We start from the raw sequence: 12,753 nt of genomic DNA on the forward strand, positions 1-12,753 counted from the left end.
CTCTCCTATAGCGTACAAACCTACCTTCTAAACCTTCTTTCTACTGTCCTTTTTCTAAAACATGGCCTTTCACTAAGTTAAAAACCCATCATCTACTCCTTCTCACTATATACACACATCCTGATCAATCTGTCCCGCATTCCCTGCGACTTTGGCACCTGGCTAAGCGTCTTCTTCTCCACCTCTCAGTGCTCACATAAGATCACTCATCCAAAAATCAAGAATCGAAGTTCTCTAACAACCTCAACTCCTATAACCTCCCCTCTTCCTCCATTTTAAAACCTTATTTCCAAACCCGTTGGACTTTGCCACAATCCAGAACTGGTCCACATCTGAAATCCTAACTGTCCACTTACCACTCTCTGGCTCTTTCACTTTGTCAGCCATCTCTGAACTTCACCTGTGTCCTTCTCCAGCTTAGACCTTATGGTATGGCTCAATTCCTAAGCTCTTTCTTTTCCTAAGCTCTTTCTTTCCCCCAGCTGGGTGTTTGGATGGCCCATGAGCCCTCCAGCGAAGCAACCGGCACCAGTCCCTTGCTCGACCGCCTTCTTCAGGGAAGCTGGCACTGCCAATCTCACCATTCTATTATCAACGCCTCTCCCTTGATTTACTGAAAGAGCATCTGTGCGTGCCAGGCGCTATGTAGGTAGAGGTGTGTGCCTTTCAGGAATCTCCTCTGCACCCTGGATTTGGCAGAGCCTCCAGGTGCTGAGTGAAAAGGCTGCTTCCAGGGACACGCTAAAGGCACTACTTCTCCACTCTTGTGAGAAGGCTACCACTAGATTTTACTGTTTTGTTTCATCAATATATTGTCTATGATACCCTGTATTTAAATTGACATATTAATCCATGTATTGAGTAGTTACCCCCGTCTGAGGTCAACTCAAAAAAACCCCTTTATTAACAAATGAAAAGTCCGAAAGGATAATATAACAAAACGTTAAAAATGGTTAACTTAGAGTATCAGGCACTTCTACTATTTTTCCCTTTTCACTAATCTGTGTTTTCTAATCTATCTGGAATGACAGTATGTTATTGTTTTTTAAAAGTTCATTTTAAAAAAATAACAACAAAAAATCCCTAATTGCCAAATCCCATGATTACATCCTAGTCCCCATTTCTCAGGATCCTTCTGCAGCACAGCATGACGTCCTCCCTCGGCTCATCACTTTCTCAGCTTCATGACACTGTTTTCCTGATTCTCTTCCTATTCTTGGGTGGCTTATTTCTCAATCTATTTCTCTATTTCCTGGGCTCATTTTTCTCGAGCTATCCCTTAAACATTGGTGTTCTGTAGGATTCTGTTCTTGCACCTTTTCTCATCTCATCTAAGCACTGTGTCTCCCAAATGATCTCATCTAAACCCATGGTTTTCCTTAATACCTACCTTTACCATTATCTTGACAATCTCTGTCCAAATCTCTATCCTTCCACCAGTACTCTATATAGTGAATTACCTGTTACACACTTCTGGGCACCCCAGAGGGATCTCAAAATCATCTCATACTCTAAACAGAATCCTAATTCTACCCTCCCCCCATCAGTTCCTTCTTTTGTAGTCCCTATCTTATCAAGAGGCATTCTAGGAGCCTTTCTCCCCATTTGTCCCTAACTTACCTTTAAGTCTTATTGATTGTACACCATATGTTCACTTACCCAAGACAACAAAGTATGCACAAGATGAAATTAATATCAAATTTTTTTAGTACTCCATTAATCCAAAAGCTATATACTTTCATTTTGTAAAGGTGGAGCACAAGAGCACAAGAAAGCTAGCTGTAATTTGGAAAATCGATATAGCATATTTTAGACACTGTAATCAATGCTTGCCAGAACTACTTTACTAACACACTCCAGATTAAAGTAAGCGATCAGGCTTTTTTCCTGAATTATTTTTAAAGGTAAAATTAATGAGCTTAGAATTTTCCAAGTGACATGAGGCATATGTACACAAATGCGTACTGGGAACAAAAGGAACAGCATACAGTATGGTGTCTGAATAATTAAACATTCTGGTTAGTTGAGGACTATCAACATCACACTAATTACCAATTTTCAAAATAATTAGAAAAAAGTAATGAATTAAAACTGGATGAAAAATATATTTCATTATCTTTCTCAGGATCATTATGGACACCGATTATCACTGACTCAAGGCATATCGGTCACATTCAATGAAGATTTAATAGAAGGCTACACATCAGCATTCATATACTTGAAAGCAGACTGCTTTGTGTTTCATTAATCTGTTATTTTGACAGGGCCTAAAACACCAAATATTTCACTTCCTGTCAAAGTAACCCTCTCTATTCAATGGTTATCATTGTCTGAATAAGGTTTCAAACAGCTAATACTCACTTTTCTAAAAAAGATTCCATCTAAAGGAAATTTTTAAAAAAAGAGATACTAGGGGCGGCCGGTTGGCTCAGCTGGTTAGAGTGCAGTGCTCATACACCCAGGTCACCGGTTCAATTCCCACATGGGCCAGTGAACTGCGCCCTCCACAACTAGAGTGAAAAAACAACGGCTTGATCTGGAACTGAGCTGCGCCCTCCAAAATTAGATTGAAAACGACTTGACTTGGAGCTGATGGGTCCTGTAAAAACATGCTGTTCCCCAATTAAAAAAAAATTTTTAACTAAATTAAAAAATATATTTCTAATTAAATTAAAAAATTTTTAAATTAAATTTAAAAAACGAGATACTATGCTTTCTCAAAAAAAAGCAATCAAGGTTCTAGATACTTCCTAGATACTCACTATGGTGGAAAACATCACAGGGCAAAGAAGAAAAAAGAAGAGGAGGAGGACTGATAAGCTGTGAGGCAACAGACATAAGTATGTAAAGACTCTCCGCTGGGCACCCACAGCCCACCAAGGGAGATTCCCAGCAGGCAGGCTTCCACTCTGTGATCCTGTCCCCAATCACATGTGGTCAGACCCAGGTGGGAAACATGAGCCACGACGAACACTCTTTTGTCAAGAATTTAGAAAAGAGAAGAAAGGGAGAAAGACGTGCACCGACTGTGTATGACTGGAACTGGAACATATCAAAGAGCAGCTGTGCGCACCAACTTCTGCCTGCTCTGTGGGCTGAGTAGCAGAGAAAGCCAGTCAACTGAGAAAGAAGAAGAAAGCCAAGCCGAGGGGACAGGGAGCGCTCCAGAACACCTTCATTTTTCAAGTTCCTATGTCCAGCTCTATCTCTACCCTTGGGTTCTGAGAGAAATCTTTACATTCTTAGAATAAATTCTCCTTTTTTACTACCTGAGGTGGGTTTTCCCTATGTATAACCAAGATCCCTAATAGTTTTAGAACAGAAATAGCTATACTTCTAAGTTACTCAAACTTTCTTGGTCTTATCGCTGCGTGTAAAATGAAAGCATTCAACATGATGATCTCTGAAAATTTTTTTAAATTCTCATTTATTCTATTTTTATATGATTTTAAAGATGTTTAATGCACTTATGTAGATATGCAGAATAAACTACTGCTATTTTTCAAGTCTTAATGCATTTGTGAAGTTTATCTAATCTAAATTGACTTCTAAAACTAATTTGTGATAGCTGGGACGTACACAGTTACTTCTTTTCTACATGAAAAAGCTTGGTGCATCTATCAATAAGACTAACAGCTTTTGAGCAGCAGCAGTATTTTATACTTTTATGGGAAGCATGTATATATAAGTAAAAAGTGATAAAACACTCAGCGGTTAACTGACCAACAATGATACAACTCTCTAAATGGAAGTAGTGAGCTAAGAGTACAGGTCTGGAGTCAGATACATACATTTGAATCCTGATTCTACCTCTTATTAGCTCTGTGATCGTGGGTCAAGCTACTTAGTCTCTCTGAGCTCTACTGTCCTCATTTGTTAAAAAAAAAAAGGAATACTAGTATTAATAAAACCTACCTCATAGATTGCTGTGAGAATGAAATGAGCTAATACGTGTTAAGACTTACAAAAGCATACAGTCCTTAAGTATACCACAATGTTAAGGCTTATTATTATACCCCTTCACTTGGTGCTACTAGAAACCAGACCCTCTAACAGTTAATTCTGGAGAAACCTTTCTCCCTAGCAACAGCACTTAGAACCCCAGCCCACCTTCTCAGTAAAGCCTCTCAGGACCCAGTTCAACTATAACTAGATAGATGAAGACAGGTCCACAGGTGAAATTTTTCTTCAAGGTCCTACAACTAGTTAGAAAGTTAAGACTAGAATCTGATTTGCAAAAACAAAAATACAAGTGTGTTTTTAGAAAGAGCAAAACCTTTGCAATCAGAGAACTTACTAGTACTTACCACCCATCTGACCTGGAGAAATTTAGTAAACTTCATGACCTCAGCTTCCATCCATATATTAGGAATAATCATCATCTTACTGAGTTAGGGTGGTCATTAAATAAATTAACATAAGTTAAATGTCTAGCCCAGAGCAAGGCACCCCACCAGAGGTCAATCAACGCTGGCTTCCCTCCTCCAACTCTTGCCTCGTGCTCCCAATCACCCACAGGACCATAGGAACTTGACACTCCTCCAGCGCCCCTATGCAGACCCCACAGCTCCCTAGGGTTGATTACAATGCAAGTCTATAAGAGATCAGGAGATGTACTGGTAGTCAAAACATGACCTCATTTTGCAGTGACATTGTTTTCCATTTCATCTCATCACACAAGTATAATTTTCTAACTTTTCTGGGCTCCTTATGCTTTTCTACCCTAACCAGAATAGCTATTCTCTCTATCTGTGCTGTTCAATATGGAAGCCACCAGCCATGAGGCTACTGAGCACTGCAAATGTGGTTAGTCCCAATTGAAATGTGCTGTGAGTGTAAAATGGACACCAGATTCTGAAGACTTAGTACAAAAAAAATGTAAAATATCTCATTATACAAATATTTATATTGAATACACGCTGGAAAAATATTTTGGATATACTGGTTTAAACATATTAAAATTAACCTCACCTGTTTTTTACTTTTAAACTGTGGCCATGAGAAAAGTTAAAATTACATACGTGGCTTGCATATTCTGTTGGATAGCATGGATCTACAACATCAATGTGTAAGATATCAAACAACCAAACTTACAAATGGACACGTGAAACAAAACCAACTTGTTCATAATCCATACCCTGGAAGCTACAAAGGAAAGGAAAAAAAGTGAGGCTTAAGTTAAAATAAAACAAAAACAACACAAAAACACACATATAATCAAATAAAAAATAGCTAGAAAAAGCAAAGTGTAAGAAGAATACAAAAAGAAAAATACGCAAAATCTTACACATAAGAATTCTCTAAAGAATTATATTTTAGAATTTAAGGAATAAATAATTACAAAAACTGTAAAACGAAACAAACCTCAAATAAAAATTCTATAAACCAATGAAGACTTGGCGGGGGAGGGGGAAGTCCGTTAAGGGACTTTGAGAAAAGATACTTAATGACATAAAAATGTTCAATGTACAGAACTCCTATATTCTCACTTTTCAAAACAGATCATATTAAGGGAAATCATGGTTTATAAACCTGTACATGTATATATTCTACACTTGGCCTTCAGAATTTGAAGTGGTAGGTTTTTTCAAAAGGGGAACCAACTCAAATTAAACTAAATGACAAAGCATACTTATGCTACTAGGAAAGAAATACTGAAGAGTTTGTCTTGTTTCATAAACTTGGCACTGACTAAAGAAAAAAAGTCTCACATTTTCTATACATAAGAACGATTAAGATAGTGATTCTCAAAGTGTGGTCCAGGGACAATTGGGGTCCTAGTTCCCTAAAAGGACTTTGCAAAGTCAAAACTCTTTTCATAATAATAATTTTAAAAGTAATTTGTCTTTTTCACTTATTCTCTCAGTGTTTTCCAGAGGCTACATGTGTGATACCTTAACAGACTGAATCTAAAAGCCGTAAGAAGCCCACTGTCTTTTATTAAATAAGCCTGACATTAAAGAAATTTGCAAAAATGTAAAACAATGCCACTCTTCTCACCAAGTTTTTCATTCTTTTAGAAAAATTATTTTTAATAAAAAATGTTATTTAGATTAACGTGTAATGGGTTTTTTAAAATGAATTACAAATAAGTATTTCTTTAAATTCCCACTTTAAATTTCTATTATGATAAATATAAATAGATACAACCTACATATACAAAAGCTCCTTGGGATCCCAATAATTTTTAAGACTATAACGAGGTCCTGAGACCAAAAAGTTTGAGTACCACTGACAATACAATGATAACAGATAAAACACACACACACACACACACACACACACACACACACACACACACACACCAAACTACCTCTTCCTACCTCTGCCTTGGAAGACTATTACTGCTATTTATATCACAAAAATTTTTAACAGTTCAAACTCTCTAGTGACTAGTAAAGAAAGAAGTCTGGTGGGGGTAAAATTGGACAGGAAATAAAAGGCAAAGAAATTAAATGCTTCCTTTTCAGTTAGAAGGCCGCCATTCTGATTTGAAGACAAAATTCTAGGCAATTAAATAGAAGTTGTTTCAAAATTAACTTCCATGTTTACACCATAAGCAATAATTTAATGCTTTCACAGTCCCCCTCAGCTGCTTGAAAATTCATACAAAACCCTAAGTTATTCAGTACAAAAGCTACATTCTCAGAGGTTGATATACTTATCTTCAATGAAAATTTTAAATTATTTCATACTGCCTTCATCCTCAAACTGTTAGCCTACCCAAGTTGATGCCTATGCAGAAAATGCCACACTTGCATACTAAAAAGAGAATGCAAGGCTTACTACAGACAAAAATAGAATTAATTTCTGAGTCATAAAATTTCTCACAATTTCTGTAACCTATAAAGTAAAAATTTTAAATTCAACAATCTCAAAGCGGCCAACTTCTCAATCTAAAAGGAAAGAAAAATTTGAAACCAGGCTAATGATTAGCACTCATTTTACCCTCAGATACACTACTCAAATTGAGAAACATCTGTTTAATATGGGAGAAACGGTTGTGTAAGTTAACTTTAATTTGTTTAATACTGGAAGTTCTTCCTTGTCCATCAAAATGGTTTTATAAGTCAGTACCGAATTGCAAATGACCGTTTAACTAAGCTTTTGGGAAGGTTCTGGGTCCTCCAGCCTCCAGGCTGGCACCTATTATCCAAATTACTTCACTTTTCAGGTATGTTTAGCATTTAGGAGCCCTATAATACACAAAACCTTGTAAGAAAAAAACCACTCCTGCTTCAATGCTATTTTTTCATCAGAAGATTTTAATTTAATGCTCCTCTGCTCATTCCTCACTACAAGTAGAAGTAATCCAAGGGTGATGTCATGGAAAACAGCTTCCCTAGCCTTTAGAGATTCGATCCAGTGAGAATTCTAGGAAAAACCTCTATTGGGGAATAACCCCAAATCTTGTAAGTTATATATCCTAACTTAAAATCACCGATATTGTAATGTTAACATTTTAGTCTTCCCCCAAGAATTAGACCTTTTGGAAGGTCTCAATGTTATGATACAGATTCCCTGCAAATCTTTAAATGATGCAGAATCATTAACTAAATTCAATGATCTTATCCAAGACAACGAATAAATTTTCTATCCATTCTTATTTGCTTCAGTGATTCAGCTAGATGAGCTTTAAAGGTCTTATATTAAAAAGAAAAAAATTGAGGAAATGTCTTTTCCAGTTTATTCCAAAGTTAAAATTTCTAATTCTGAAAAGGCCTTCCACTTTTGGACCAGCAGCAGTACAACATATACCACGGGCAAAGACGAATTATGAGAGCCCCTCCAATGAGTCCTAAAATGTCCGTAATTATCTCCTATTACTCTCCCCCTTGTTCACCCTGCCCCAGATACACTTGCCTCTTTGCTGTTTCTTGAAAACCAGCCACACACCCACCTTAAGGCCTCTGCACTTGGAGTTCACTCCCTCTGCCTGGATCACTCTATCCCCAGACATATATGGTTCCCTTCAGATCTTTACTCGTGTCATCTCAATGAAGCCTTCCCCAAATCCTCTCTTCAAAATTGAAACCCCCACCCATACGCCCCATCAACCAGAAAATCCCCACTTTCTTTATCCGCTTAATTTTTCTCCGTAGTATATATTAAATGGAGATATAGGCTTATTTTCCTTATTCAGTTTACTCTTTGTTGTTTGGTTTTTCTTTTTTGTGTGTTTTGTTTCATTGGCTATTGTATCCCCAAAACCTAGAAAGAATAGCGCTTGGCATATAAGTGCTTAATAAATATTTGTTGGATGAATAAATTTAATACTCACAACCCTCCATGTTCTGTAACCATCCCTGATTTAAAGATGAGAAAAATCAAAGCTCAGAGGTTAAATAAATTGCCCAAAGCTATGATTCTTAATAAGTGGTAGAGTTGGGGTCTGCCTGACTTCAGAGCCTTCGCATTTAACCATCTATCCTACCAATGACTGTCTTTCATTTTTTGAAGAAAAATAAACCCCACACAAGGTACAACATTCCAATTCAGAGGAAATACATGCTAATAAATTAATCCAACCCCTCATAAGCTAAAGATTCATTCTCCTCAGTTAATGTTATTCACTCTCAAAACATTTACAATGGGAAAGGGCAACCTTGACAATGGGACAACTACATAATTTTCAGGGCCCAAGGCAAAATGAAAATGCAGGGCCCCTTAAAATGAAAATGTGGGGTCCCTGTTCAAAAGCAGAAAAAAGTATCATTAAAGGTACTAAAACATAAAGCTTTGTCCTTTCTTCTGAGGTCTCTCTTGACTTGTCGTGGTGTTTTTTTATTTGCTGTTTTATTCATTCTAAGCAAAGAAAAATTAAAAATTTAAATTATTAGCATGAATTTTACCATTCACCTTTATATTGTACAATGCCAGTTTTATACGCAGATTATTAAACCAAGTTTGAAGCCCATCTGAACACCCACGAAGCCAAGCTATCCCTGGTTCCAAGATTTTAGCCCCATATAACCAAGGCAGAGAGGTCAAACCTTAAAATTTCCAATAAAGTAATGATTTAGCAAAATTCTGCCTTCAAGACAAGCGATAAATCCAATGCATAAAAGCTAGCTAGCCTGTTAAAGTAGGCTCTTCCTTTTGCTAATTTAATCCTGCCCGCCTTATATTCTGCCTTTCTAGAAAACACAAAAGCATACTCTGAAAGATAACTGGTATCGGATTATAAATTTAATAATTTAACAAAACATTTCAAAAAACCATTTGTTAGCTAAAAATAATATAGTAAAAAATGCTTCTTTTTCACTTTTTGTGGACCATTTTTAAAGTCAAACCATACATTTTTGATGTGTTGAGTAAGAATGATCCTATACTGATGTTACACATATTATAAATTCTGACGTCCAATTTTCAAACCACAAATATTTACTATCCTACTATCCCTCCAAGTTAATCAGCAATAAAGAGTGCAAATTAACATCCTTTACCACTGAAAAACTGGTTCTAAGCACCTAAATGTTTTGATGATTAAGAGAATTAAATTACATAGATATTAATATTGTCAAATAGTTGAAATTTTGCAAACATTTCTAGATCTATTAAGAATTATAGAAATCTGAATGCATTTATAATCTCTTCAAAACAATTTTCATATTAGTAGAGATATTAAGGCATCCTGTTCCCAAGATATGAAAAATGGGCATTAAAATTAGGATATATAACTTAAAAGCATTTTCTGAATTACAATTTAATCAGATTAACAAAAGAAAATATAAATTCGGTAAATATAAAAGGCTAAACAAAGGTAAGGTGCCAAATAAATATTGCGAGTAAGAAAAGGGACATAAGCGGCCTAGAAAAATGAAAAGCAAAGCACTACAGTAACGTTAAATTTGAATTAAAGAATACCGTTATTTAAATAAGCAGTTAGCATTTCGTAGGAAGAAGGCCAAGGAATGTGACTATTATATATCTATCAAGTCGATTCACAGCACTGCTTCGATATTCCGGACTTATTGCTTATACTCATAATATAGAAATAAAGAGGCAGCAACAGTTAGCCACTACAACATTAACCACTCTGGCAACGGTTACTTTAAAAATTGCCTTCCATTTTAACACTTTACAGCTATAGATTATTTTCATATATATGGCTTCATATAGTCCTCACTATCCTGTGATGTGGCTATTACTAACTAGATTTCATAGATAAGAAACCATGGCTCGGTAAGGGATTTTCTCAGAGTCACCCGGTCGAACCCAGACATTCTGATTCCACGTTTTATGCCTCGTATTTCGCATAGTTTTATTTCAGGCATAAATAGAATTTTTAAAGGGAAGGAACGGGTTAGGGAGAAAATAATCATGGTACCTGCAGCTGTGTGCTGCAAAAAATGGCTGAATTATGCTTCTTCCTTTTTTTTCCCCTCCTTGAAAAAAATTAAATTTCAAACAATTTAAGTAAACTCAAAGACAAATTAGGTCCCAGCGCCTACCCAATGTTTGACTCGGATCTGTGCAGAAAGGGCAACCGAATCGGTTCCGACCGCGGGCCCGCGGCCGAAGCCCGGGCTCCCGCAGGCCGGAGGGCCAGGGGCGGCTACGCACCTCGGGGGTCTGTCCAACCTCTAGTGGACGGCAGTCTGCATCAGGAAGAAGCGGGCCGGCGGCCGGGCGGTGGGCGGTCGGGCGCCGGGACGGCACTCGGCAGGCTTCTCGAACGTCTACAAGGGGCCGCTCCGAGGCCGGGCTCGGGCGCTCCGGCGGGGGGCGAGTCTGCGCGCCTGCGGTCCCCTCGAAACCAGTCCTGGGAAAGAAGACAGCGCTGAGTCGCGAGTCAAGACAGTCGGGCTCGGCGCGGCGTCGGGGCCGGGCCCAACCTTGCCAATGCCAGGGGCCTCGCAGCGACTGGCGGGGTTCGGCTGGAGGGCCGACTCGGGGCCGCGGGCGGGGAAAGGGGCTGGGGGGCCGCGGGTAGCAGCAGAAAAGCCGGCAGTGGAGGCGTCGACGACTGCGTCTCCGGGCTTCTGCCCCGAAGCGCGCCGAGCCTCGGGATCACCCACGCCGGGGGTGGAGGAAGGCGGGAAAGGGGCGGGAAAGGGGCGGGGCGTGTGGGGCCACGAGCCAGGGGCCGCTCCGGGCCGCGCGCCCCCTGTGGGCCACGGGAGCCGCCCGGGGCCCGCCCAGGGAGGCGGGGCCCGCCGGCAGGGGGCTCTGTGCGCCGTCGTCTCAACGCGGAAGCTTGCCACGCGGGTAGGGAGGTCGAAGGGTAGGAAGCCATAAGCTGCAGATCAGGCTCTGGAGGCGCCCTCGGCCCCCGCGGGTGCCTCAAGGGGGCCCGCGTGCGGGCGGCGGCCCAGAGGGTGTTTACCTTCCCCCTGGTCGAACGCCAATGCCGCCATCTTTCAGCCAGCGCGCGTCATTTCCGGCGCTGCGGGAGCGGGAGCGGGTGTGGGAGCGGGGTGGGGGCAGGGCTGTCCCACGCCCGCGAGGCCCCACGTTCCGGCTGGCCACGCCAGCGGGCCCCACGGAGGGCTCAGGCGGCCTCGGGCCCGGCCTGACGCGGCTTACATCGCCGTCGGGGCTAGGAATGCTTGGCTGTGCTAGTCCACGCGCAGACGTCCCTCTTACTCTGCACGAGCAGTGGGCTCTAGCTACTGCGGTGCTCCCACCCCTCAACAAGTTTAGGGTTAGGAAGCCCGGAAAACGTCTTTTGGCGTTTTGCACTCGTTGGGGGTAGGGGGATCGGGGACGACACGGAGGGAGCTTTGCTATATCTACCTGTGTTATAAAAGTGGCCACATCTGCGCCAAATGACATCATTTTTGTCAGGCAACTTGCAGGGTATTATTGCGTCATAGTTCCACTTGGCTTATTGCACAACAATTACACGTTTCAGAAATACGTTTCCCAGAGCCGGGAAAATTCATAAAAAACGGCACGTATGCACTGCATATAGAAATACTGGATCTAAAAACGCCGTTCTGTTTCTATTTGCGTCAAAATAAGATGGCAAGAACTGACATTTAGAGGGCAGTGATTTTGGGGGGTTGTTCGTTTCTAACAAACCTGCTGTGGAATTCTAGCTAATGCTTTTTAAATACCTTCTTGATTTAGAATATAAACCTACATTATAGGACTGTTTTGTAAATTTATTGTTGTGAAATCTCTTTGTGGGAAAAGTGTAGATGACAGAAATACACAGTTGGAGACCAGTGGTTCTACAACTGACCTTAAATTGAGTCTAGTGCCCATTTCTGATCCTAAATTGAGGAATTTCTCCTACCCACCCCTACCCCCACCCTCACCCCCGCCGCCATTTTCTTTCTAGACCAATATCCCGATGTAGTTGCAGTGAGATGTGTGGCTAAAAGCGATCATTATCTCTTTCTAGCAAACTTGAACATGTCATGTTTCCCAAGAGGCCAAAACAGCACATGGTGTACTGTTTTGCTGAAGTAGGCTGCTTCGTGGGAAAAAAATAGAGAAACACCGTAATCTTCTGGAAATAGGAAAATAAGCGCCCCTTTTCCCGTTTAAACTATAAAACAAGCTTTAAAAAAACTACTAGCCATAAAATAAACTTTAAAATGGCATGCATTCAACTTTGAGTATTTGAGTTTTCATACATTATCCCTGAACATCTAAAAGTGCTGATTTTATATTTTTGTGCATTGGCTAACACGTAACATTTTGAGCTATACATTTATTACATAGTGTGGAACTAACCTGTCTAGAGAGAGACGTCAAGTCAGATCTTGAATCAGCAGGAACTGAAATGTCTGTGTTCTGGGT

At 40.0% G+C, this 12,753-nt stretch overlaps 1 protein-coding gene across 3 annotated transcripts in view; it reads right to left on the reverse strand.

Annotated features, from left to right (window-relative positions):
- KLHL15 (kelch like family member 15) overlaps nt 1–12,480 on the reverse strand; it is a 34,618-nt gene extending 22,138 nt beyond the window's left edge. Inside the window, exons 1-2 of one of the 3 annotated variants that reach the window (XM_074324121.1) lie at nt 11,330–12,480; nt 10,567–10,765 (exon numbers count right to left, since the gene is read on the reverse strand). In XM_074324121.1, coding sequence (XP_074180222.1) covers nt 10,567–10,765; nt 11,330–11,781 — 651 coding nt within the window. In that variant the 5' untranslated portion in view covers nt 11,782–12,480. Of the gene's footprint in view, nt 1–5,094; nt 5,146–10,566; nt 10,982–11,329 lie in introns of those variants that run through there. The other 2 variants (XM_074324120.1, XM_074324119.1) reach the window with 2 other exon arrangements.
- Nucleotides 12,481–12,753: the final 273 nt, after the last annotated feature.

The sequence above is a fragment of the Rhinolophus sinicus genome, chromosome X, assembly GCF_036562045.2.
Source record: "Rhinolophus sinicus isolate RSC01 chromosome X, ASM3656204v1, whole genome shotgun sequence".
NCBI classification, from domain to species: Eukaryota; Metazoa; Chordata; class Mammalia; order Chiroptera; family Rhinolophidae; genus Rhinolophus; species Rhinolophus sinicus.